Here is a 27,393-nt window from a genome sequence, read left to right as displayed (position 1 = left end):
TTACACAGCTCCTGGACTAGCCTTTTTGAGCATGACTCTTACTGTGGACTTGTACATGGTACTGGTAATAAAAACAGCTGGAGTAGATGCTGCAGCAGCAGCGTGGACCACCACTGCCCTGACCTCCTGGTTAACACACGTTCAGGGAGGAGGAAACATACCGTACAGCAGAACCTGCTAATGCACAATGTGTTTTTATATCCTCAGGGCTGATTTGACCTTACATCCATTTGGAAAAAAGAGGGAATGAGGCCTATAACTTTTTTTTATTATTATTATTATTATTTTTAATGAAGACGTTTGCTTTTTTTTTTTAATTTATTTTTGGTTGTGTTGGGTCTTCGTTTCTGTGCGAGGACTTTCTCTAGTTGTGGCAAGTGGGGGCCACTCTTCATCGCGGTGCGTGGGCCTCTCACTATCGCGGCCTCTCTTTTTGTGGAGCACAGGCTCCAGACGCACAGGCTCAGTAGTTGTGGCTCACGGGCCCAGTTGCTCCGCGGCATGTGGGATCTTCCCAGACCAGGGCTCGAACCCGTGTCCCCTGCATTGGCAGGCAGATTCTCAACCACTGTGCCACCAGGGAAGCCCGAGGCCTATAACTTTTTAATGGACAGATGAGGACTTGTTTAAAAGTTCTGATTTGAGGAAGGTGCAAGGAAGTTGTATCAGATGTGCATTTAATTTATGCAGGTTCATCTAAACTTGCTTATAGAAAAAATGGGTGGGACGGGAACTTACGACTCTTGTTAGATGGGATTGTGAACCTGCTTTTTCCTCTGTCAATCCCAGTGGGTGGATGGTGATTCTAGAACTTGATGGGGGCTTTTTGTGCTGCACTGCCGCTAAAAACAAGCAACAGCTTCGTCTGGGGCTAAACTGAAGATGTATGTACAATATTTGTTATAGCAGTAAAGTAGGAACTATTGAGTATGCTTTATTGAGAGAAGGGCTGTCAGGCGTCACCAGGTATCTTCCTAAGTGGTTTCCAAGATTATTATTTTTACTATGTGTGTTATTTTTTCAACTTTTTATTATGAAAACTTTTAAATATATGGAAAGTTGAAAGATAAGTGCAATGAACACCCACCATCTAGAATCAACAATTAATTGCTAACATTTTGCTTTACCTGTTTATCTATCTCTAGCTGTTTATACAATTTGGCTTTATTTTACTAAATCATTTCAAAGTGAGACAGTCACGACACTTCACTTCTAAATACTTCAATACATATGTCTTAAGAATAAGGACATTTTCCTACATTATCAAGCCTAATAAAGTTACTATTAATTCCCCAACATGCAGTCTATTTTCCCATTTCCCCAATTATCTTTTTTTTTTTTTAAAGATTTTTTTTTTTTGATGTGGACCATTTTTAAAGTCTTTATTGAATTTGTTACAATATTGCTTCTGTTTTATGTTTTGGTTTTTTGGCCCCAAGGCATGTGGGATCTTAGCTCCCCGACCAGGGATCGAACCCGCACTCCCTGCGTTGGAAGGCGAACTCTTAACCACTGGACCGTCAGGATAGTCCCCCTAATTATCTTTTATAGTTGGTTTCCCCCAAAACCATTCAAGGGCCATGCATTGCATCTGGTTGGATTTTTTGTTTGGTTGTTTTTATCCAATTGAGGATGACGATTTCATTTTGTTACTGTGTTTTTTAGTCCTTTTAAATCCTTGAATAATCCCCTCATCTCTCCTTTCTTTCTTTCTTTTTTTTAGTATTTATTTATTTGGTTGCACCAGGTCTTAGCTGTGGCAGGTGGGCTCCTTACTTGTGGCTCTCCAACTCCTTAGTTGTGGTGTGGGAACTCTTAGTTGCAGTGTGCATGTGGGATCTAGTTCCCTGGCCAGGGATCGAACCCAGGCCCCCTGCACTGGGAGCTCGGAGTCTTAACCACTGCACCACCAGGGAAGCCCCTCTTTTTTTTTTTTTTTTTTCATGACACTGACTTTTTGAAAAGACCAGACCAACTGCTTATGGAATGGGTCTCACATTTTAGTTTATCTGATCGCTTACCTATGATGTCATTTAACTTGCTCCTTTGTCCTTTATATTTCTTATAAACTGGTAATTTAGGTCTAAAGGCTTGGTTTGTTTCAAGTTAAGCACTTTGGGGCAGGAAAACATCCTAAGGGATGCCAGGTACTTGCATCTCATTAAGAGGCACATGCGTTGGATGTTTGTTATTAATGGTGCTAAGTTGCTGCACAGGGTAGGTGCTGATGACAGGCCATTCCAGTGAGGAATGACTCCACCGTAAATTCCTTGGTGGTTATTTTAAACAGAGCTCTTGGCAAAGAGCAGGCACTTGCTCCCATTCCCTCAAGAAAAGTGCTGTTTAATAAGAGAATTACAGTTGCAGAAACCCAGGATTTCTCTCTGTGGGTCAGTTTCATTCTTTCTCTCTCTGCTTTTACCTTCTGATATTCAGGTCCTGCTCCCAGTGTCTTCTCCGTGTATGTGCCATTGTTGGGCTTGTCACGATGCCAGCTCTGATCCAACCTGACATGTCTTTCAGCAGCTCTTTCTCCCAAAGCTCGTGGGATAGTCTCAGTTGGTTGCCCTATCCCCAAATCCCTAAGAAAACCCTGATTGCTTCAGATCCTCTTTCTTTTGTTGGGCTTCACAGGTGGTGGGCAGGCTTCTGGCTGGCTCCTAGAGGGGCTTCCCTCCACCTTGGTCCAGTCATCTTTGGCCAGAGAGTCAGGGTCAAAGGGACCCACCAGCTTGGGCAAGTAAGTAAACCTACTGAAACTCAGATTTCCCCATCTGAAAAATGTATCTAACTCATGGGGTTCTTATGAGAATTAAATTAAATAATTCATGTTAAGTATTTAGCACTGGGTCTGCGACAGAGTAGGTGCTCAATAAATACTTTCCCCCCTTGCTACAGCTACTGTTATATTATACACACTCAGCAGGAGCTGTGGACAATATTGGGGAAAGTGGGACAGATTTCCTGGAAAGAGAATATGGGAAAGATACCCCAAACCATTTCCAGTATAGTAGAAAAGGTTTCCATTTATCTAATGCTTTTCCATGTTCTAGGGTGATCAATTTAGGCCTTGAGTTATAAGAGACTGAGTCTAGACCATTTGCTCTTGCGTATATGTGCCATTAAGTAAAAAAAACTTACCTGATATGTATGGGAATATGCACCAATTTGGAGAAAGAAAGAAAATTTCTTGTGTAAAAAGCTATTGAATGAATTTTATTTTATTTTTTATTTTTTTAATAAATTTCTTTATTTTCTTTATTTATTTTTGGCAGCGCTGGGTCTTCGTTGCTGTGCGCGGGCTTTCTCTAGTTGCGGTGAGCGGGGGCTACTCTTCGTTGCGGTGCACGGGCTTCTCATTTCGGGGGCTTCTCTTGTTGCAGAGTATAGGCTCTAGGTGCACGGGCTTCAGTAGTTGTGGCTCACGGGCTCTAGAGCGCAGGCTCAGTAGTTGTGGCACACGGGCTTAGTTGCTCCGCAGCATGTGGGATCTTCTCGGACCAGGGCTCAAACCCATGTCCCCTGCATTGGCAGGTGGATTCTTAACCACTGCACCACTAGGGAAGCCCTGAATGAATTTTAAATGTAATCTGGATATATTCCTGAACATTCTAATGTATTCCTTCTGATAAGTGTGACTTATGGTAATTCAAATCTTATGTATCTTGTGAAGTTTGGCAGTGGATTCAGTTCTGAATTTACTTTGCTCGTGTCTCTCTGTACTGGGCATCTCTCCGTACGGTCACAGACTGGTACATCGTACTGGTTGTTCTTGGCTTCTTCACTACAGCACCTTAGTTGCCCAATGAAAACATCCAACAAATGACTACATTCTTTTCATGTTTGTGGTTTTGCTTGCATTCTTGTATGTGAGAAAAATTAACATTGTATTTGAAGATTATTCTGATACTGAGGGAACATTTGAAATCATTGACCTCAGCAGGTCAGTCTAAGAATGGGAAATGTTTTAAGGTTTTTCAGCTGCAGAATTAATCAGCCTTTTTTAAAGTGATAACTTTAAATGCTTGTGAGGGTGCAGTAGGACTGATGCTTTCACCAATGTTCAGTGGCATTGTTACTTGATCATCTTTCTGGAAAGCTATTTGTGTCAAGAATCATAAATGCATTTATGACTATTGATCTAATAATTTCGCTTCTAGGAATTTATCCTAAAGAAGTTACCAGAGCTGTGGATTAAGATTTATGCACAAAAATGTTTAGTGCAGCAGTCATTATAATGACAGAAAAAATGGAAAAAGTCTAAATGTCCAATTATGTGGAACCGTTGGTATAAATTGTGTTTTATCCATATGAGTGCATATTATGCAGCCATAAGGGGCTGTTGAGGAAGAGTGTTAATTCAGGGAAAATGTTTATTGTTATGGCTTTAAAAGCAGGAAACAAAATTGTATGTACAGTAATGATCCTGCTATGAAAAAATTCATTTAAAGGACTGAAAGAAAATATAACAAAATATTAATAATGATTTCCTCTCTGTAAGTGAGGTTATAAGTGACATTTTTTCTTCATTTTATTTTGACTTTCCCAAATTTCTACAGGGTGCATACATAATTTTTATAGTTGAAGAGTAGAAAAACTGAGGTGAGGAGACAAATATTTGAATTGTAATTTTGAAGTGGAGTTTTAGGTTTTAAGGTTTAAGAATAAAAATCATCCACAACAGGCAGCAGGAATAAATCTGAGTCAGAAATTCAATGAATTGGCCTAAATCCCATGATTCCTTAAGATGGAATTTTAAAATATGGCATCTGTTTGTGGAGGAGTTTCAAATGTGAGAACTTGGTAAAGGTGAACTTGGAGGAATTTTGTCTTCCTTCTGTAACAACAACTAAAAAAAAAATCCATAAATCTTGTATATGTGAGAGAGGGGAGGAAAGCACCTTAATAAGAATGAATACTGCGTACTCAGCCAAGAGAGAAATCACAGTCCTAAAACAATCATCCCCAAGAGTTAATATTCCAAAGAGTTAATAGGTAACTCAGTTGCATCTTCCTGAATTGGGGCACATTATTTTTATGGGTTCCGGATGATAGCTTGAGACAATACTGTGGAATATCATTTTGGGAAAATTAGAGAAAAATACCTAATGTGGCATCCTGTGTGTTCCTCCTCTTGGGTTTAATTTATTATTGAAACTCTGAGGACTCTCAATTGCAAACTTGGCTTAGGAATTTCGGGGTCAAAAAGATACTTGTCTTTTAAAAAATACCCTCCACTCCAAAGTATGTTTCCCACTGTGAAATTTTTGTAATGAAAATCGAACGTGTTTTTCTTGAGGCAGATCTTTGCCAGGCATCGGTAAGTTTATCGCCAAATTCCAAAACTTCTCAAGGAAGGAAAAAGCTTGAGTTTGAGACTAGAATGGTCTTTTCAAGTCTATAGAATTGGTACAAATGGACAAGATTTGCTGTTCTTGAAACATAATAAAGCTTCCTGCTGCCTATTCTTATAGTCTTGATGTCATGTCTTTTTTTCTTCTTTTAAAAATATACTCATCTCATTATCCAGAGTGACTAAGAGGCCCTGCATATGTGCCACTCAAAAGCTTGTCCTCAGTTTGCTCTTCCTTTTCTCCCAACACCCATTGCTCAGGAAATGGCTTTTCCCTCTTGTTTTATTAGTCATTCTGACGTGGTCCATCAAAGGCTCCCTCCCTGGAGCCTACCTAGTCCTTGAATATCATCTCTCTACTTTAATAAATGTCCATTTCTCTTCCCTTGTCCACTGGCATTTTTTTTTTTCTATTTTAGGGTTTGGGTTTAAAGACTAATGTTCCTTCTTATATCTTATGTGTAATTTTATGTTATTAAATGATATCAAACTTCTTTAATATGTTATACCCAACTCAAAGGACAAATGCCCAAAAGTGCAGGGGACAAGAATAGGAACGAAATATCCTTACTGTGAGGCAAGAAACAGACAATACAAGTAAGTCAGTTGATTTAGTTTTAGTGGTCCAAAAATCTATGTCTACATGTGTGTTTGTGGAAGAAACACAGAGTTGGTTTTCTGGGTGTCCTCCACTCAGCTGCCTTCTACTTCTTACACTTGACACTTGGTTTTATTTCTAGAAGAACTCAATTTCAGAAGTCTCCGGTTTAGCAATAGGAGGAGATAACATTTTCACCGGTTGTTAGTTGTGTTTATTTAAAAGACCCATGCAACTATTGTTGCTTACGGTCACTGGGCTCATTTCTGCTGGCCTGGCAGGGTTTATGTTGGCAACTGGTGAGGAGATGCTATCAGCAATTCATTGTGTACTGTTTGCATAACTGGATAAGGCAGCCAGCTCCAGGCAGTTAAAAAAAAAAAAATGTATTGAATTAGCTGGATGATTTGATTAAGGTGCCTGTCTGGTTGGGAGCATGCAACCTGTGACTGAGGAGGTAGTGCTCAAGTTCTTAAGAGGCCCCCAGCCACAGCTGGTGGGCTGGGAGAGCAGGTTGCTCAGCCTCTAGAACACAGCTACACCTGCAGTGGGCTGGCCACCCCAAGAAGCGTCAGTGATGAGAATGCTGGTGAAGGCATGATGCTCAACTGTGTTGTCCTTTGAACCTCAGAGGACCCAGGGCTGTTCCAGAAACTTGGGCCAAGGGAAGATCTGCTGGATTTTCCTCAGTTAATAGCGTTCAACAAGGTTTTCCTGCAAGAACAGTCATCCTATTAACCGTCAGTGAGATAACTTGGAAACAAGAACTTTAAAGATACATTGTGCTTGAGTTTACTTCTTAGCTCTTAGAATGAAGACACCACTTGACATCATGACCGTAGAGACATAGGAAGTAAGATTGTTTTTCGGTCTGCTTCAGCCACTAGCACGTCTCCTAGCAAAGGTTCTTAATGTGTGGTCCATGAGGCAGTAACAGCAACAGCATCTGAGAGCTCGTTAGAAATGTAGAATCTCGAGCCCCACCCCAGACCTGAATCAGAATCTGCATTTTATCAAGATGCCCAGGTGATTTGTGGACACATTAAAGTTTGAGAAACACTCTAGTTTTGGGGGGTTTTTTTGTTTGTTTTTTTGGCTGTGTTTGGTCTTTGTTGCTGCACGCAGGCTTTCTCTAGCTGCGGTGAGCGGGGGCTACTCTTTGTTGCGGTGCGCGGGCTTCTCATTGCGGTGACTTCTCTTGTTGCGGAGCACGGGCTCTAGGGCGCGTGGGCTCAGTAGTTGTGGCTCGTGGGCTCTAGAGCACAGGCTTGGTAGTTGTGGTGCACGGGCTTAGTTGCTCCGCGACATGTGGGATCTTCCCAGACCAGGGATCGAGCCTGTGTCCCCTGCATTGGTAGGTGGATTCTTAACCACTGCACCACCAGGGAAGTCCAACACTCTAGTTTTTAGGGCAATCTTGCAGATACCGTCACCTCAGTAGAGGTTCCATGTGAAAATCTCAGTCAGGATCTGAGGTGATGGAAATTGACATGTGGTTTGTCCTCTTTCCCTAGTAAAAGAAAGTCAGGCTATGGTGAATCCCAGTTAACAAGTACTCAGGACTCTAGACACTTGGAGCCAAAATTATTAGTACAAATGCCTCTGTGGTTCAGGTATAGTAAAAGAGGCTGCAGGCAGGGTTGAGAATTCTGGTATCCTCCACTCCCTCTCTTCCCACTATACCCTCCTTCCCCACTCGGGAGCACCCAAATCATAGCATTCTTTGCTCATAGAAAGGTCCTCTGGGAACTCTTTCTCTAATGCAGAGGTTGTATTTTTTTCTCAGAGTGCGCACATAGTAAGGCTTTTGCTCATCTTGTGGATGTCCTGTGGTGGCAAAGCCAGCACACCGTGACAAGTGACTCGTAGGCAAGACAGCAACTTGTGATAAAGGAGGGAAGGGTGTCCATTACACCTCAAACTGAGGCCCATGTGTTATGTACTGAGTTTCCTGCCTTTAATTATTTACCGGTCTTGCCCAGCGTGTCCACTGTCCTGGCTGCTGTTTTCTTTGTTCTGTGACAGAGGAATTTGATCTCTCTGGGGTTTAGATGCCACTCAACCCTGACCATTTCTCGGCATGGTTTTCCTCAGGTGGCAGGTCACTGGGAGCAGAGGCATATTTTCCAACCTCCCGCTGTGTCTCAGTTCCTTTAGTATGTCTTCATTTCAAGGAAGATTTGGAGAGAGGCTGAGCTGATTACAGGGCTCAAGTGACACCCTGAGCACACTTCAGATTTGGAATGCAAATTGTTGTCTGTAGTAATTACAGTTTGTGCCACAGCCCTGCTTGGCCCCTGTGGTCATCATCTTGGTGCAGAATAAGTAGCTTTGTGCGTAATGAGGGGGAGAGGGACACGTGAAGGACATTAGGGGGTGTTTTCAAAGCCTGTCTCCAAGCCTAAGTGGGAGAAGGACAGACCCAGATGTGTGGTGGGATGCTGCCACTGACAAGCTCTGTGACGATGGGCCAGGAACTCAGTCTCTCTGAGCCTCATCGGCCTCCAGTCCTTGTCTCATAGCATTGCCATGGTGATGAAATGGCGATGATGTGATGGGACACTCAGAAAGGTGCTTGGTGCATAATAGGTGTTTAACAACGGGGAGTTTCACTGCCTTAGCAGGTGCCATAAGGGTAAGGATCTGCGATGGAAAATACACACTGTTCTTTTTTATTTATTTGTTTGTTTGTTTGTTTATTTAGGCTGCATTGGGTCTTCATTGCTGCTCACAGGGTTTTTCTAGTTGCGGCAAGCGGGGGCTACTCTTCATTGTGGTGCACAGGCTTCTTATTGCTGTGGCTTCTCTTGTTGCAGAGCATGGGCTCTAGACACGCGGGTTTCAGTAGTTGCAACACACGGGCTCAGTAGTTGTGGCTCCCAGGCTCTAGAGCGCAGGCTCAGTAGTTGTGGCGCACTGGCTTAGTTGCTCCGCGGCATGTGGAATCTTCCTGGACCAGGGATCGAACCTGTGTCCCCTGCATTGGCAGGAGGATTCTTAGGTGCTGTGCCACCAGGGAAGTCCCCCACACCCTTCTTAAAGAGTAATTTCTGTGCACACATTAGTTACACCTCTCATCCTGCAGAGGAGCTGTGGTGTATCCTTCTCATGTTTCACAAGTGTGCAGAATTGAGGGCTGGCTTAGAGTGCTGGCTCAAGTCAGAGTTCCTGTGTGTCAGTCTAGCTGTGTGTCCTTCGGTGATTTGATTAACATCTCTGAGCCGTGGGTTTTCTTATTTTGTAAAATGGACATCATAATTGTATGTGATTCACAGGTTGTTGGCAAGGTTGTCTGCGAAAAATGTGCATAAATTTGAGCACCACAAACTCTAAGGGGGTACTATTGTTATCATCCCCTTTGCAGAGATGAAGAGCTCAAGGTTTTAAGGGCTAAGTGACTTTCCCAAGCCTGCAACTCCTATGTGGCAAATCCCAGACTCTGACCCAGCAAATTGGCTCTAGAGTCCACATTAGTGTCACTGTCACTTTACCTGAAGGGGGTCAAAAGTCACTGTACAAGCATTGCCCGGGCACCTGCTGCTGGGGCTCTCCCCTCAGACCCCTCAATTTTGTTGACAGATTCTTTCTTAAGTTAAAGCAGATCATAATAAAATAATTATATTACTATATTAGGTAAAGTGACTTTTAATGTTATGTGATATTTAAAAATAAAGTTTTATTTATAATACATAATTATGTACTATAAGAAATATTATATATATTAAATAAAGATGGCAGCAACAGCTATTTGCATAGATTTGCATTCCTACTGAAAATGTCCTAGCCATTGTCAGCACTTACAATTGCTTTTTGCTGCCCCACATAGGAGCTTATTGTCCATGATTTGGCTGCAAATTTCATTGTTTATCATACAGAGCCTCCAAAAGCTGCCATGGTTACTTATCGTGTGCCAGGCACTAAGTGACTTATTTGATCCTCACAATGACCTGTGGTGGGCACTCTTATTATCCTCATTTAACAGATGATGAAACTGAGGCACAGAGAAGTTAAGGAAATTGCCGGAGGTCACACAGTAAGCAATAGCACTGGGATTTGAATCCAGGTTGTTTGGCTCAGAACTCCTCTTCCTAATCCTTGTGCTAAACTGCCTTCATTGATTTCCAGCCTACTTTCCAGATGCTATGCCCTTGCCATCTTGGCTGGCCTCGGTGCTCCCAGACCTTCTCGGCTGCAAACTTAGCATACCATTTCCTAGGGCCTGTTACTATGCGCTGGTCTCACCTGGCCTCAGAGGGTCTTTCTGGGGACTCCTCCCACATTCCCCAGATGCTCATTCAACACAGGAAGCCCTTTGTGCCTCAACCTCATACATTCTTTAAAAAAAATAGAAGTCAGCCTTTCATTTTAATGATGACACAACCCAGAGGTGAGGTTCTTGTTACCACACTGGGAGAATCTGGGCAGAAGTGATTGGAGTTGTAAAGTCAAGTAGCAGTCAACTACTGAGCCCGTGTGTTGCAACTACTGAATTCCTTCTTTTCTCCGTAAATTACAGATGTGAGAGCGCTGTGTAATTTCACATTTCAGGAGGGGATGGCTATGCTTCCAGCTCCTGTTGGAAGGGCAAATTTAGCTCACTTCTCATTCAGCAAAGAGATGGAGTCACGAAGCATAGAAATGGAATTTTGTTGTTGTTGTTGTTGTTACAGTTCCTGGCTTTTAGCTCATGTATTGATGCGTGTGTGCTAGCAAAGAGGGTGCCAGAACATCTCACCAGTGCTGTGTAGCCATGGCCACTGTTCTCGAGAAAAAGAATTTTTATCTGGTCATGTCTGTTCTTGCCAAAAAAACTTGCTCTGGTGCCACATTTTCTACAGGATAGAGTTGGCATTCCTGCCTTGGTTCCAACCTTCTCATCTCCTGGTCTTCCTACCCTGTCCCTTCCACAGGCCCTTTGAACATCTCCCCACTTCCTGGATGAGCCATGCTGTCTGTCCCCACTTCTCTCCTTTGCTCTGGCCCTCCTCCCCTCAGCCTGGCAATTCTTACACATTCCCAACCACCTGTTCGAATGGCACTTTCACTCAGGGGAGACCTGCGAATTGTCCCTGGCGCTTCCTCTGTGTTCCCTGTGCCCCAGGACTGTGGAATGCAGCAGGGTGAGCAGCAAACATTGTTTGTATGCTGACACTTTGAGCACAGAGCGGGGCACTTCTCTGTTGAATGAAGGACCCCCTCACCCTCTTTACACACACCTGGCTACATTTCTTCCCTGAGGAGGGTCCCTGGAGAGTAGATAGAGCACCTGGTGGAAGATCTGGAACATGCGGCTGTGGGCTCCATGAGAGCTGGGCCAGTCCTGTGGCTCCAGAGCCTGCACTGTTGTCGAGGCTCATTACGTTGTTGTCAGACAACTTCTTGAATGAGCCTTGTGATAATGAGCCCACACTGCAGGTCTGGGTTCAGATTCCTATTCCATCCCTGCCATGCTTGAACAATTCCTTAACCCCTCTGTGCCTGCTTCCTTATCTGTAAGCAAGGGTTAATAAAAGTACCCATCTCATAGGGTGATCATAGAAGTAAATGAGTTTAGCCTAGTGTCTGGCATGTAACAAGCCTCCAATCAATGGTGGTTGCTATTGTTATTAATAATGAAATAAATTAATCACAGGATGTGTGCTAGAAAGGAAACTAACAGGGTATTGTGATAAAGGATAAGATGGTGGGGTGTGCAGTGTGGTCCTTTAGACGGTCTGGTCATTGAAGGCTTCCTGTAAGCTGTGACTGAACTATGAAAAGGATGCTGCTGCAATGTGAAGAGTTGGAGGAAACAGTTTTCTGGAGAGCAAGTGCAAAGGCCCTGAGGCAGAAAAGAGCCTGATGAGGAACAGAAAGTATGACCAGAGCTTAGGAGGAGAGAGGAGAGTAGGTCCAGGAGGGAGATAGGGACAAATTGATGCAGAGCCTTGCAGGCTGAGGGACAGTGTTTGGATTGAATCTGAGGTGTGAAAGAATATATTCAGTCCTTATGCTCAGAATCATTCTTTGGGATTGGTTTCTGGACTACTTCAGCTTTAGCCCACCCTGTATTTTGTGTGCATGAACTAACCCCTAGCAATAAAACCCAGTTGTGATGGATTTAAGCAGAAAGTGAATTTATTAAAAGGTACAGGAAGTTCAGTGAATTTGGAAAGGATCAGGGAATCAAGAACAACCCAAATTATACTACCAAACAATTCCTACAAGGATACTGTTGCTGCCACTGCTGGGCAGGTGTAGATACCATGGTTTGCACCACCAACACTGGTTACAGGACCCAGCTACTCGATCTGCCCTCACTGCCGCCTCTGCGAGCTGCCACCACCCTCACCAGAATAGAGTCTGCGGTATCCCTTCTGCTTTCTCTGCCAGCTTCTCATGCCAGGTCTGGGGTGTGAGTATCTCATTGCCTGAGCCTCACTCATGCTCTCATTCCCTAGCTGCAAGGGAAGCTGGGGAAGCAAATGTGTGGCACCCTTATCTCCTCTGGTAGAATGTGGGCTCTGGTTCGTGAGTTGGGGCTTCCCTAAACCTAGGGAGGGGGTTGAGCTGCATAGCATCCAGAGGGTGATAAATGTCCCTCACAGAGACACGTGGAGTTAGTGACTCATGGAATCACTTGGCCTCAGCAATGTGCATCTAACAGGCAGTGGCACTTTAAGTAAGACTTGATTGCTTTTCCCTTAGACAGTTATTTTTCAAAAAATTAGTGCCAAATTTGGAAGCAACTATTTCTCAATCTGATGAGAGTCTAGGGGCTATTTTTTTTAATTAGTTTAGTTTGTGCAGGTGTGTGGGGTAGCATGTTTCTCCCGTGTTTATCACAGATTTGCATTCCTGTTGGAAATGCCCTAGCCATTGTCAGTGCTTATAATTGCTTCTTGTTATGGCCACGTGGGGCTTATTGTCCAAGATTTTGCTGCAGAGTTTATTGTTTATCTTATACTGTCTCCAGGAAACTGCATGCGGAAATCTCAGGAAGTCTGATTTAAAGGGACAGCCTCCAGGGCAGAACCCTAACTGGGAGGAGGCACTGAGCTTCCGACCAGAATCAGCTTCCCTCGGGTGGGCGCTGGAAAGAAGCCTTTTCTGAGTATCTCCCGCTTGGTTTGCTGGTTTCCAGTGTTTTGGTGATTCCTTTCTGATTCTGATTTAAGGGGAAAAGTAACAATATTTATTCTTCAAATACACATGGATATACACCAAACAAAATAAAACAAAAAAAACACTTTCACTGTTGTGTAAGCAGAATGGATGCTGAGTCATGGGTGCATACATGCTTTTCAATCTTTCGGTGTTTTCTTGGAGGTATTTTCATAGAAGCCTTAAACTTTTTAAATGGACACAAGGATTTCAAGGAAGTCAGCATTATAACATCTAAAAAATAAATAGGACTTGAGCTTTAACCACCTTCCCATTTTTCCCCCTGTTGGAAGGAAGAGGGAAAAATGAGGAATTGCAAATTTCCATTGCCTTTTTCTTATTAGATGCCCAGTTGATGGCTCTCATTCAAATCAGGGTAAAAATCAAGCTATTTCAGATTTGGTAACAAATTTTCAACTTGCTCAGAGGAAGATTTGGACCAGTGTCCATAATTACACCAAAAAACTTCCTTTTCTGCTTAAAAAAATAAAAGTAAAGAAATTATTACTAAGCTTTTGTCTTTTAAAAAACACTGTATTATGAAAAATTTTTAAACTTATACAAAAATAGAAAGAATAGTATAATGATCCCCAGTGTTCCCAACATCTTCTGTTTTGCTTTTAAACACAAGTACGTATCAGTTAGATTCCTGTCCTCCTCATGAGGGATAATGGAATCATTATTCCTGTTTTACAGATGAGGAAACTAAGGGTCAAGGAAGTTAAGAAGTGACTTACTAGGTCATTCAGCTAGTAAATGGCAGAGCCAAAAATCACAGAGCTCCCGTATGAATTTACTGTTCATTATTCCAGCCAGCCAGTTGTTCCCAGAAATTATCCCTAAGGAGATATCTGGAGTCAAAAATAATGGTAAGAAACTTTTTATTAAGAATGATTTCTGCTTTTGCTATATATTTTTAACTCAGAAATTCAGTTTGTCAAGACTTGTTCTTTGATATAAGCAAATTACTTTTAAAAATCCTCCTGAGTAGTGTTAGGAATACCACCCCCCTCATATTCAGATTTTCCACTTCTAACCAATTTTGACAGTATAATGCCAAAGAGTAAGTCTAATTTCCAAGGAAGGAAGCTCTTTGGTTGATAGATATCAGCTAATCAGTTTTTAAACCTTTCTTTTTCCTACGAATTGGTTAGAGGTCAGCAACCTGCTGGAGTTTCACTTTTAACTGCCAGTTTAACGAAGAGGACTTGACAGTCCTTTGAAAAAAGCTGTATTCACAGTATTCATGTTTCTAAGAAATTGAGTGAGCTTCTTGCAAGCGCCCCAGTCTGCTCCATGCAGAAGTTCTTCAGGCTTCCTTGCTCATGTTCAGAAAGGAAGTGGAAGCCCAGAGACCAGGCTGGTGGCCGTTTCACAGGGCACATCAGAAGACGGCTCTCCTTATTTTTCATTCGCTTTTAAAAATAGTTGTCTATGTATTGGTTGCCAAAATCATGTGAGGAATGTGATTATAAAAGTTCAGATTTGTTTAGAGAAAAAAATAATTCAAGCTATTGCTCGTAACAAAACCAGCAAGATAAGTACTCAAGATTAGTCATGATTAGCAATCTGTTGAGACCTCCACATTCAAGCTTCATTTATTTTTAGTTCTTGTGTTGAAACTATAGATGAAGACTTTTCTATTTATTCATTCTTGACCTTGGGCAGCCAGGTCTGCTCCCACATTCTCATCATTTTGTAATCTTGTTGACCTGGGATATTAAGCAGGGCTCTAGAAAAGCATTAGCATTTTCAAATGGTTGAAGTCTCTTGAGTTAAACCACCTTGCATCCAACTGGCCTGGTGTGAGGTCTGGACACCGCCCCCCCCCGCCCCCCACTGTGTCTATGGTTCACGATGAGGGAGGGGGACAGGGTAGTTGTTCAAGTTTTGCTTGGTTTAACCACACTTCCAGCACCGAGGAGTAGATATGAAGTTATGCAGTAAAAGTGTGTGACCGTGAGTAAACTCCCAGGCTCTAAAATACTTTGAAGTTCTCTTTATTTCTCACTGGCTTGCCGTGCATTATGCCTTCTTGCTAACCCAGTAACACCAAAGAGTATTACTGTACCTCCCCTCTGCACCACAGTATAAGTTTTGTTTCTTCTTAGTCTTAATCTGAATTTGACAACAGCCTCAGAAACTAAGATCTGTGATGTAACACTTTTCTAATGTTGGAAACTTGGTTAAATCAAGGTGCACTATACTATTTTAATTTGGTCACCGCTTCCATTTCATTTTAATGAGATTGTTTCACCACCTATTTTTCAATTCAGTTTGTGGAATTATTATTATTTTTTTTAATAAATTTATTTGTTTATTTATTTATTTATTATTTTTGGTTGCATTGGGTCTTTGTTGCTGCGCGCGGGCTTTCTCTAGTTGTGGCGAGCGGGGGCTACTCTTCGCTGCGGTGCACGGGCTTCTCATTGCAGTGGCTTCTCTTGTTGCGGAGCACGGGCTCTAGGCGCGCGGGCTTCAGTAGTTGTGGCATGCGGGCTCAGTAGTTGTGGCTCACAGGCTCTAGAGCGCAGGCTCAGTAGTTGTGGTGCACGGGCTTAGTTGCTCTGCGGCATGTAGGATCTTCCAGACCAGGGCTCGAACCTGTGTCCCCTGCATTGGCAGACAGGTTCTTAACCACTGTGCCACCAGGGAAGTCCCTGTGGAATTATTTTAAAATGTAATGCATCAAATGAAATATGGTCAAAGACCCTGAAATTCCCAGACAACTTCTGAGCTTTTGTGAAATCTATGGCTTCTTGGGTGCAAATAGGAAAGAAATTGAATAAAATAAACCAGAATAAAATTTTAAATGGAAAGAACCACCATTAGTCATGAATTTTAATGAAGAAATAATTCTGCTGAAATGTCACTGTTTCGTTTTATGTGAATGAATTTATCACAGCCCTAATTATAATAGGGCTGTTTCTTATCATATTTTTGGTGAGAAAACTGCTTGAAACTTCTCAGTAGAACATGCCATAAGGTACATAGACTAACAACATAGGAAACACACCACTTCGAGTTCCAGTGACACAAGGAAGCATGGGGTGGAGTCTTAATGAGGCCCCTATTTTGGCACTAGTCTCTTTAGAGTTCAGTAAGAAGTTGTCACCACTATGGTTATTTCACCAGGTGGGGAAGAACAGGGGCCATTTTTGCATACCTATAGGTGCCTTATAGGTAGTTTCCCATTTATAAATATATAATGATTCAGGCTCACACATTTAAAGAAGAGTATCATACCCTGAGAACCTACACCCCCAGAATTTCTTAGTCTTTTTTTTCTTTTTAACATCTCACTCTAATTTATGTAGAATTTATTTTGACTGAGTGTGAAGTAGAGCTTTAAAATGAGGCTTTTCTTTCTAAGAAATGAATTGTCCCGTTTGTTAGTAGTCCTTCTCTCCTCCAGTAGTAGTTTGCAGTCAACATTCACTGTATGTCAAATTCTTGAATATACCAGGGCAGGTTTCAGGCAGTCTGTTCTGGGGGCTGTATGCATATAACAGGAGCTCTGAGGTCCCCTCCCTACCCTGCCAACTCTAGGCCCTCTTGGGCAGGCTTACACCACCTGTTTGAGTCTCAGTTTTTAAAAAATCTGTACAATAGAGATAATAGTAAGGCCTACATCAGGAGAGTTGTGAAGATCAAGTAAAAAAATATGTGGTAAGTTCTCATATTAAAACATCAGAAATCTGCAGTCACCATTTACGGTTTCAATAATTGTGGCTTTAGGATGTTTTAATATCTGTGCACAGGTACACTTTCATCATGAGTTATACTGTCAGGAATGAGCAACTGAGAGGTGACATTTCAAGTGCATCTCTTATGTTTTGCTGAATGTCCACAGAGCAGGAGCTAATGAACTGAGGTACTTCCATACCGTGGCGTGCTCTGCAGAGGGGTCCGAGATGTGGATAATGTGGAAAGATGATGTTAAGTGAAGAAAGCAAGTGCTGGAATAATGTTATCATTCCATTTTGACAAATATAAATTAAAAAAAATAAAACGTGACAAAACAAACTTATGTGTGTTTAGACAGCAGGAAATGTCTAAAGGATCACCACCAGAGGTTGCAAACTGGTGGCCCTCGGGTCAAATCTACCAGCAACTGTGTTTTGATTGGCTTGTACAGCATTTTTAAAAATGATGAATTAGTTGCCAGCATTTAAAAACTGGGAGATTTTATGTAAAACCTGGAATTTCCAGCTTCTCTTGAACAATTGGAATGTCTGTTCACTTTGGCCATGAGTCCCTTGGGACCCCAGTAAGCTGGAACTTCCCCAAGGCAAACACTCTCAGTGGTGCCCATTGCCTGCCAGGCCTCTTCTTTCATGTACCTTCCCGCCTAGCCCTGAGAGCGTTTAGGTTTGTGACCCCTCATCTACCTCTGTCTTTGACACGGGTGCCTCTGGCAAATGGGATGGCGATAGGGAAGAAAGTGGGGCCTTTGGGAAGATTCACTTTTTACACTATATACTTCTGTATGGTTTGAATGTATTATAATGACACTATGTCACTTTTAAAATTTAAAAATCAGTAGAAAAACATGTTCGAATACTCGACAGTATCATAGATGCCACATCGAGAAAACCCACATCCCGTTCCTGTATAAGCTCTCGTTATAACGCTCAAAATGAACTTGAGCCCTGCAGGGCAGGAACCTCTCATTATGGAAATGTTCCTCTGAGGTGCCTTCTGCATGGCTGATTTCATTACTGGAGCTCTTGCTTCTGGTCAAAGCAGGGGCATCAGAGGGAAGGGCCGCGCCCCGTTCTTTCCTTCCCTTTTGCAGGCTGTGCCCTTTATCTCCGGCCAGGGCGTCTGCTGGTCCTCCCGCCCTTCCTCCCTCCTCCATGGCTACCTGCCCTGCAGCCCACTCAAGTTTCACCTCTTCCATGAAGTGCTGCAGCCCACGGGTTTCGGTTCTTCTTTCTCATTCACAGTCAGCAGCCGGAAGTTAGGCTTAATCATTCTAGGATTAGTTCATGTGAATGTGCCCTTCCTCCCCCAGGAAAGAAAGAAACTCTAGTGCCCCATGGTCATCTCAGGTTTCCTTTGGCTCCTCACTGGAGTAGATCCTGGCCTTGGCAGCTGGGGCTCTGCAGAGGGGCTGTTGGAAAATCCTCCAGGAGAGGAGTGCCTGGGCCAATGGGGGAGTGACATCCTTGGTCCTCAGGGAATTGACATTCTTCATTAGCTGAGTTACTACCAAAGCTGGTTAATCTTAGGTTGTTTACAGGCCTGTACGAATCAGGACCTTTTCTATGCAGGAGGCTAGAGCAAGAAGCCTTTTTTAGGAACACCTCCCCTTCCCCCGAGTAGCACCACTTACCCCAGGCTGCTTTGTGGGGTGTCTGGCTTTGGAAAATAGGGAATCCCGAGGACAAGCTGAAGCACACCTTTTGTGGACACCACTGTTTGACTTTTACACATTACTGAGTGTTTCCTGGGTGCCTGACCCAGTAGGTACCACATATAGGCCTTGAGGTAACCCAGATGCTTGCCTGAAAGGCTTGAGCCTTTTCACAGAGATTTCACTTCCTTCTTTCTCCAGACAGATGGGACCCCTGTCACGCTCTTTGAAGCAAGACCCAAGCCCGTCAGAGCAGTACTTTCAAAACATTTGCCTTTCTTCCAGAGCACCCTATGGTTCTGCACCCCACTGCTGTTGCCCTTGCCAGTTCTTCTGCCTAGAACACCCCTCAGAATTCTGCCCATGTGTCTCTTGCTCTGAGAAGCCTTCCCAGACTTTGTCCCCATAAAACAATATATTTGCCAGGCTCAGTTATTTCTTGGCTCCCTCAACACTTTTTGCAAATTCCTGGCAGCATTTATTTTGTTCTCGGTCATCTTTGGTTCATCTTTGTACTACCAGAGCCTGGTGCATCCTTCCTTAGTGCTCTTTTGTAATGCACTCTTCAGAGACCATATGTTAGGGTCCAGGCTGCTGGCCTGAGAATGGGGAGAGCCTTTCTTATAAGTTCTAAGGTCAACTCTTGGATTGAAGCTTGTTGTTCAAATGAACCCTCTCTCTTTGCTGAGCCCCCCACTTTACTCAGGGCTGAGACAGGCAAAGGCTCTTAAAAATCTGTGCATTTGTAAGAATGCCTTGGGAAATCCTGGGCTAAATCTTTGCAGCTAAAAGTTGCAATTAGAAAGATTTTTGCAAACAAAATACTATCCCATTAGAGAACTAAAAAATAAAAATCAAGAATTGAAAGCTACACTGGAGTTATGTATGTCTCCTTGGGTTTGAGTCCCTCTGCCCCGGTGCAGGGAGGGTGAGGGTGTTGATTTGTTGTAGGGAGGGGTTGAACAGGCATAGTTTTCATCTGAAACCTTGTAGTTCATGTGAGACACTCTATCTCACCCAATAAGTCTGAGCTTTGCAAAAGGCAGGGGACCGGGGCAAGGTGTTCATTCGTGAGATCCCCAGTTCATAAAATGAGAAATGTCAGCAGCCACTAGTTGTTTCCATAATAACTCTGAGAAGAGCAGTAAGGCCCTTTGTTATTCACATTAAAAGCTGAAAAGGAGGTTTCCAGAAGCAGTTATTTTGAATGGGCTCTGAAGAGAAAATTTGCCTAAGAAAAATGAAATGAACGGTTGAGTGGGGTGTTTACCGTCACTCTCATTTGTTGAGTTGCTATGAAATTGGGATTCAGTATAGGCTCTGTATGCTGGGCAGGACCCTGGCTCTTGGGTGAAGTTCAAGTGGACTGTTGATTCCTCTTTGATCATACAAAGTTCTCCTCCCAGTGTCCCTTCTCTATCCATTTCACCCCAATGTTTGGGTCTACAAAGCATGATATCCTGGCAGTGAACACTTTAGAGCTGCCAGAATGCCAAGCATGGCTTTAGGTGGGGACCCAGTAAGCATTGTTTGTTTCTCACAGGCTAGGGATTGTCAGCCAGAAACTGAATTTCTGGTGTGCCTTTGAATGCCAGAAGGCAGAGTGCTCTGAAAAAGCAGCAACAGCAGCCGGCAAGGAAACTGCCGGAGGTGGGGAGCTCTGGGCTGGTGTGGTTCTCAGCTTCTGACAATGTAACTTATGGCCCCCTGTCACTTCCTGTCAGGCAGCCCAAGTAGTGGGGAGGAGTTCCTTGAGGGAAACCATGCTCTGCTGTGCTCAGAGTATCCCGTCCGAAGGGCTCTGCCGCAGTTAGGGGCTGGGGACTCCAGGTGGATGAGGTCGGAGCGCCCCATGGTGTGGTGTTGCTTCTTTGTTCATGCTCAGGTAAGCTCCTTTGCAGCTGGACCAGGGAGAGACGGGCTCCCAACTCCCACCCAAGCCTGGCTGGGCCATGCCAGGAGCTGAGGTGTGGGAGGATGCAGCTATCTGCATCTCCCAAGAAAGTGAGCAGAGAGCCGCCAAGAGCACCTGGGATGAGGGAGGCACACTTCTGCCTCACTGTACTATGAATCAGAAGAGAGCTGTGTGGCTGTGTTTAAGACCACAACTGGTTGTGCTTGGTGGAGATGGTGTGTTAAGTGGAGTGCCTAGCTGTCAGCGCTTCCTTTAGCATCTGTGATTGGAGGAGAGCAAGGGTAGGGGGACTTTCATTCTTTGCTCCATGGTGCCAGTATTTTAATTTTTTTAAGAGACCTGTTTTCATTAAATGGGAAGGAAAAAGTGTGTGTGTGTGTGTGTGTGTGTGTGTGTGTGTGTGTGTGTTTAAATAGCAAAGTGGATTTCCAAGACCTTTTCTTCTTTGGATTGGAAGATGGCTAAGCTCAGTTTTGGAAGTTCATTCTTTGTGAAGCAACTTTTTTGTAGGTTTCCTTAACATTCTGGTGTTTTGAATGTGTTCATCATTGGGAAAATGAAGTCAGATAATATCAGGGGAGACTCAGACTCACTGGTTTTCTCATTAAAAGTATTGGTGCCTGTTTGGGTTATTTCGGAAGGAGCAGCTGGAAATGTTATGTTTCTATGGACTGAAGAATGATTAGGAGCCCTGAAGCTTACTCTCTCTCTGTCCCTTTTATTTGTTTGTTTGTTTGTTTGTGGACAAGTGTTAAAACTTTGGATAAGCCAAAGTTATTTTTTAAAGAAAATGCCCATTGCTTTTTCTGTTTCTTTCATCAGAATTATGTTTCTGAGACTGATGTTTGCAATACAAATTCCAGCTCTTGTACATGGCCATTATAGACATCTTTTCATGTGATTTGAGTGGTTTCACTGTCTTTCTCCTTCCCCATCTCACTCACCTAGCTATTCGCTCACCTGGTAAAGAATAATTTTTGATCATTTGAGATATGGAAATTGGCAACATTTTAAATGATTTACTACACTTCAGGGATAGTTAATTCAGCATTAATTAAAAATATTACAATAATAGCTGACATTTATTAGATACTTTTCATGTTACTTGCATTAGCTCATGAAATTCTTACAACACTATAGGGGTTGGCTGTTATTATTACCTCCACTTTGCAGATGGTAAAACTGGGTTGCAGAGAGGATAAATACTTTGCCCATGGTCTCCTAGCTGGTTAGTAGTGGACCAGGCTTCAAGCTCAGGCAGAATGGAGCCAGAAATGACATTCATAGCCATAGCACACGTGATGATTTTAATGACAGGGCCCTTCTTATATCTCCTATCAAGTGCAGTATCTTCAGTAACACTTTGCTTTCCAATCCTTTGACAAATCAGCTCATTCTGGTGGATGTTTGCCTCGGTCCAATTAGCGCCTACACAAGAAGCATCTAAGACAAGTTGCTGCCTTCTCTGGACTCGGTTTCCCACCTGTGAAACAGAGATGTCTCTAAACTCATTTTAGTTCTGATATGGGTCTAAGGTATGACTTTTTGACAAAAAGTGAAAAATAGTTCTCATATCCCTGTTTCAAAGTCAAATGATTTAATAAGTGCTTTTACATACACATTTCCCGAGGATATGGACTGGAGCTCAAAATGTAATTGGCCGGCTGGCTGTTGACCTTTATTCTGCTCTTGAAAATACTATTGAATGAATTTTTATTTCTTGGGTCCAAGAGTCTCTAGAGAAAGGATCTGGAGGAGTTGAGTTTGGGTGTGGGAAAGGCATTTGGTAGCTGGATGTGGAAGGAGAGAATGGGAAGGGAGAAACCCTTTAAAGTTCTCACAAATCCATCTTCTGAGATTTGATCAAGATAGCTCTGTATCTGTGGAGGAATGGTAGAGTGTAACAGTTAAGGACATGGGTTTTAGAACCACATAGATGTAGATGTAGATTTGAGCCCCAGCTTTGCCTCTTACTAGCCATGCAATCCCAGGCATGTTACCAAATCTCTCTGAATCTCTTTGTTAAATGGGGATAATAAATAGTGCCTACTGGGACTTCCCTGGTGGTCTAGTGGGTAAGACTCCGTGCTCCCAATGCAGGGGGCCTGGGTTCGATCCCTGGTTGGGGAACTAGATCCCACATGCATGCCGCAACTAAGGAGTCCGTATGCCACAACTAAATATCCCACATGCCTCAATGAAGATCCCGCGTGCCACAATGAAGACCTGGCACAGCCTAAATAAATAAATAAATATTAAAAAAAAAATAGTGTCTACCTTATAGAGTTGTCATGAGGAATAAATGAAGTGATTCAAGACAGTGCCTAGCACAGATTCCGCACTCAGCGAACGTGACCCATGTCCCAGGTCTTATTGACCATAGCTGTTGGTGGCTCCCAGAGAAATGAGTCATTAGTGTGTAAGGGCTCAGCAACAATACGGCTGTGAAACATCTTATATCCTGAGTTAAATATGCCCTGATTTGATTTTGTGGAGGGAAGAAAGCAGCATATTACACAGAAAAGTCAATACTTCATTTTAAAGCCCTGATTCCAGCCATATTTTTACAGCTTTCCCAGAACACCAAGTGGGAGCCATGGAAGGGGAAGTTGATTCAAACCAGATCCTAAAAAAGGCTTGTCTTGATGGAGCACTCAGTGGTATGACTCGGAAAGTGCAAGGCCAGGGTGGTGACCCCAAGTGTCCACCAGGAGAGAAACAATGGGTGACTTTAGGACCTAAATATAGACTATGTGGATGTCACTTAGGGAAGCCACAGTGGGTGGGTCTCTTGGGAGGAGTTCAGAAAGCAGTCCCTGTGTGCCAACCCTTGCTCTGTCAGCCCTCTTTTTCTGAATAACTTTGTCCGTAGTCTAGCTTTTCTGCATCCGTTGAGCCCCTGCCTCTGTTTGGCAGCCTTGTTTATGTCCCCATCTCTTCCCTCCCAAATCTTCCTTGTGGCATTTACCACTTCTCTCCCTTGTCTCTAGCAGACCCCACTCACCCCCTGCCATAAGCCCCAGGTGTTCTCACCACAGTGTTCCTCATGGAGCAGGGATGAGAGCACTGGTCTGGGAGTCAAGAGTTTGGGGTTCTAGGTTTTGCATTAACCTTGGGCAATGTTGAACTTCCCTGGGTACCAGGTTCTCCAATAGAGACAGACATAGCTGGATCCTGGAGGTTGATACTCTGAGTTCACACCCTCACTGCCACTTGACCTTGGGCAAGTTCTTTACTTTTCCTTCTGAGCCTTAGTTACCTCACCTGCGAAATGAAGATGATATAATATCTGCTTCCAATACTATGAAAAGTTTATAAAATAATATCTGTGAAACTCTTAAAACAGTGCATTTTATGATAATGTTCAAAAATACTAGCTATGACTGTGATTGTGATTTGTAGGAAAATGAGACTTGAATAGGATCAGTGTTTCCTAAACTTCGGTCATGTTTCCCATATCCACATACCACTTTTACTGTTATTTTTCACTTACTGTTTTTCTTTAAAATGTCTAGTTGTTTTGTTTTGTTTTGACCTTAGGTTCATCCTAAGTAGTAAGAGCCCTAGAGTCACTAAACATCATAATGTGTTTCCTAAAACACATTATAATAAATACACCTTGGTCTACTGCATATGGTCTGAAATGATATTGTGTCACCACCAGGTCCACTTCCCACACAGAGCCAGTGGCTCTGAGCATCTGAGGCCCAAGTTGCTGCCTGCTGTGATTCTGACAGGGCTCCTCTCACCAGAATGAACAGTCGGCCCATCCTTTCATACATCAGACACTGCCTGAGAACCAGCTTTGTGCCTGACTCTGTGCCAGGTGCCAAGATGGCCAAAATATGGGTCTTTGTAGCCCCTACTGTCTTCTCTAAATGGGGCATTACCAACCTAGAGAAAATGGGGTAGGGAGAGCCACAAAATGACCCAACTGCTGAAATCCCACCATAAGAGAAACCAGGGCCACTCTCTGCCTGAAATCTCTGGGTGTGGGTAAAGGAGTATATCTCAGTCAGCTTTCGCTGAGTAACAACTACCCCAAACTCAGTAGCAAACAATAGCAAGCATTTATTCCTATGCTCACAGGTGTGCAGGATGGCTGCATAGTCTGCCCCATTCAGGTCCCTTAGCTACCCATGTGTATATTCTTCTCCTGTGCAGGTCAGAAGATCCCAGAGGAGCAAGCAGCAATATGCAATGTCTCTTAAGGCCTAGGCTCAGAATTGGTACATTGTCCTGTCCATCCATATTCCACTGGCCAGAGCAAGTCACAGTACCAAGCCATGGAGGTGAGGGAAGGACATAAAAGTTTGCTGAAGAATAAATTAATATACCACAGAGATCATCACTATTTACTCACTCAACCTACATTTATTGAGTGACTACTATGTGGAGTACTCTGCCACGTTGGGGGAGATAAATATGGTACTAATAAGTGATGAAGATGATGAAAACATCTAACCTAAGGCCTGGCATGTATTAGGTCCTAAATAAATATTCTATGAATGAATATCTGCTAGTACCTTTGAGATGCTAACTAGTGATGAGTGTTTCACATGGGTTATCTCATTCTCTCCTCCCTCAAATCCCCCCCCCCCTTTGGGCAAGTACAGTCATCCCAGGTCAAACAAGTGGGATACTGTCTTGGCCTGTTAAATGCTTGTGATCTTCTGACGTGAGCAAGGGTAGCACTGGTAAAGACACAGCAGCAGGGAGAAGGCGTGTGCAAACAGATTATCCCTGATGTGAGGGGAGAGTGGGCTTTGCACCAAAGAGGCTCCGGTTCAAATCCCTTGTGTGTTTATCCCCATGTGCACCTTGTGCACTGTCTTGGGTGCTAACTCTTCAGGTACCCACCATGGGCTAAGAATTTAGTGTGGTAATTAGCCTCTCATAGTTTCTTTACATCACTAGCCCCCTGCCTTCTTGAGGTCACATGCATCTTGGAATGTTCTCTTTAGAAAACTGCACATAGTTGTGAAAATGTCTGTGCAGACCCCTGGCCCCAGGTAAAGAACTCTGCTCTAATGATTCATTCCATCCCCGCCCTCTTCTCTTTCCTTCCATCTCTTAAACACTTCATCCAGTGGAAGAAGCATTTTTCCATATTTGTATGCCAGTGTCAGGCTCAGGGTCTAACTCATATTAGTTGCCCAATGAGTGTCTTTTAAAGCAGCGAGAGAATGAGAATGAAGGTGTTGGTGATAGTTCATTTGCATGTGCATAGAGTCACAGAACTTTCTGACTGGATGAGATAGGAAAGCTCACATATTTTATAGATGATAAAACTGAGACCCAGAGAGGTTATTTCACCTGCTCAAAGGCACACAGCTAATGATGATGATGATGATGATGATGATGGTAATGGTAATAAAATAATATTTTCCTCCAGGCAGATGACTTATGCTCAGATACAATTAGGTCTCATTCCCTCAGTACCTGGATAGAAAATGTTCTGATCTATCAAGTTGAAGGATCATGTTGCAAAACTGTTTTCTTTCTTTTTTTTTTCTTAACATGGAAGAACTGTATTTATTTTTGAGTGAGATGAAATGTGATAAAACAGCATGTTTATATCATTGTATGTAACATACACAATTTTGTAGTCTGAAAGACTATGCACTGAAATGTTAAAACTGGTTTATTTAGTAGAATAAAAGGTAATTGAACATTAGAAAAAATTCTACCTAGATATAGTTTGAGTTTACTACAATAGACAGTATTTTTTAATCGTAGTGGCAACTATCATGGACTGTTTATACCTAACTGCCATTCGTGTTTCTTTCCTACTAACAAAACCCTGTCTCACAGGCAAAAAGACGTCAGTGCCAGGGGACAAAGTGGTCCACGCATCCCTCTTTGCCAGTGTCCATCCAAGGGTGAAAACTGTTTTCTTGACCTTCATAGCCAAAGCTAAAGACACAGATGATGGAAACATATATGCTATATCTCAACCATAGAACCATTGTCGCGTCAGCCCTTTAGGGCAGAGCCCTTGCCGCCCACCTCTTTCTCTGGGTCTCCCCTTTCCACTCTGTCCCTCAGTCTGTGTGCACAGACTGCTGAGAATGCAGGGGGGTTGGGGCTGGGACAGGACATTTGTCAGGTCAAGGGGCCAGGTCAAGCCAAGGGGCCAGGTCAAGCCAAGGGGTGGAAGGTGGGTTAGGGTCGGTGCAGAGGAGGAATTTGTTCCCGCAGAGTCCTGGAAATCTTATTTGGAGCCATTCTTCTATTCTTAGTTTTGAAGGCACTTTGTTCTCTGGTGCATTGTTTTAACAGCCACCAGGAAATCAGGCCCTGCTCGGGGTCAGCGATGCCACTGGTTCCTGCCTGTGGCCGCCCAGGTGGAAAGTGTACTGGTTTGTTTCAGGGCTGATTGTTCGTCATCAAGATCATTGCCGCCCTTTCTCCTTTTGTTGCCCACCCTGTCTGCATGGGGCAGGGAAGGGCTAGGAGGAAAAAGAGATTCCAATGAGTCTGTTTTTCTTTATAGCAATAGTAACTACACTTATTTCTGTGTAAAAGGAAAAATGCTAAAATCCAGGTCTTAACAGGGCACTGTGCCCTCTGGAGCAGCATTGTCCAATGGAAACGGAATGTGAGACACATGTGTAAATTTAAATTTCCTAATAGCCACATTAAAGGAGGTAAAAAGAAACAGGTGAAATTAATTTAATGATTTATTTAACCCAGTATATCAAAATATTAGCATTTCAACATATAATCAACATAAAAATTATTATGGAGACATTTTACATTCTTTTTTTCATACTAAGTCTTTGAAATCCAGTGTTTATTATCTACTTAGAGCACATCTCACTTCAGATTAGCCACATTTCACGTGCTCAGTACCCACGTGTGTGCTCATGGTAGCCATTGGACAGTGCAGGTCTAGAGCAGCACCGTCCAGTAGAACTTTTTACGGTGATACTAATGTTTTGTATCTGCACTGTCTCACACAGAGGCCACTAGCCACAGATGGCTGTTGAGCACTTCACATGAGGCTAGTGCTGAGGAGCTGA

General features: G+C 43.1%; 1 protein-coding gene across 3 annotated transcripts in view; it reads left to right on the top strand.

Annotated features, from left to right (window-relative positions):
• ARHGEF3 (Rho guanine nucleotide exchange factor 3) overlaps window positions 1-27,393 on the top strand; it is a 308,895-nt gene that overhangs the window by 115,680 nt on the left and 165,822 nt on the right. The window contains exon 1 of one of the 3 annotated variants that reach the window (XM_036870027.1): window positions 20,261-20,338. The exons of the other annotated variants lie outside the window; for them this stretch is intronic. Coding sequence (XP_036725922.1) covers window positions 20,288-20,338 — 51 coding nt within the window. The 5' untranslated portion in view covers window positions 20,261-20,287. Of the gene's footprint in view, window positions 1-20,260; window positions 20,339-27,393 lie in introns of those variants that run through there. 3 annotated transcript variants of the gene reach the window in all.

This window comes from Balaenoptera musculus, chromosome 11 (assembly GCF_009873245.2).
Source record: "Balaenoptera musculus isolate JJ_BM4_2016_0621 chromosome 11, mBalMus1.pri.v3, whole genome shotgun sequence".
In the NCBI taxonomy this organism is placed as follows: Eukaryota; Metazoa; Chordata; class Mammalia; order Artiodactyla; family Balaenopteridae; genus Balaenoptera; species Balaenoptera musculus.
This window is presented reverse-complemented; position numbering and strand designations above follow the sequence as displayed.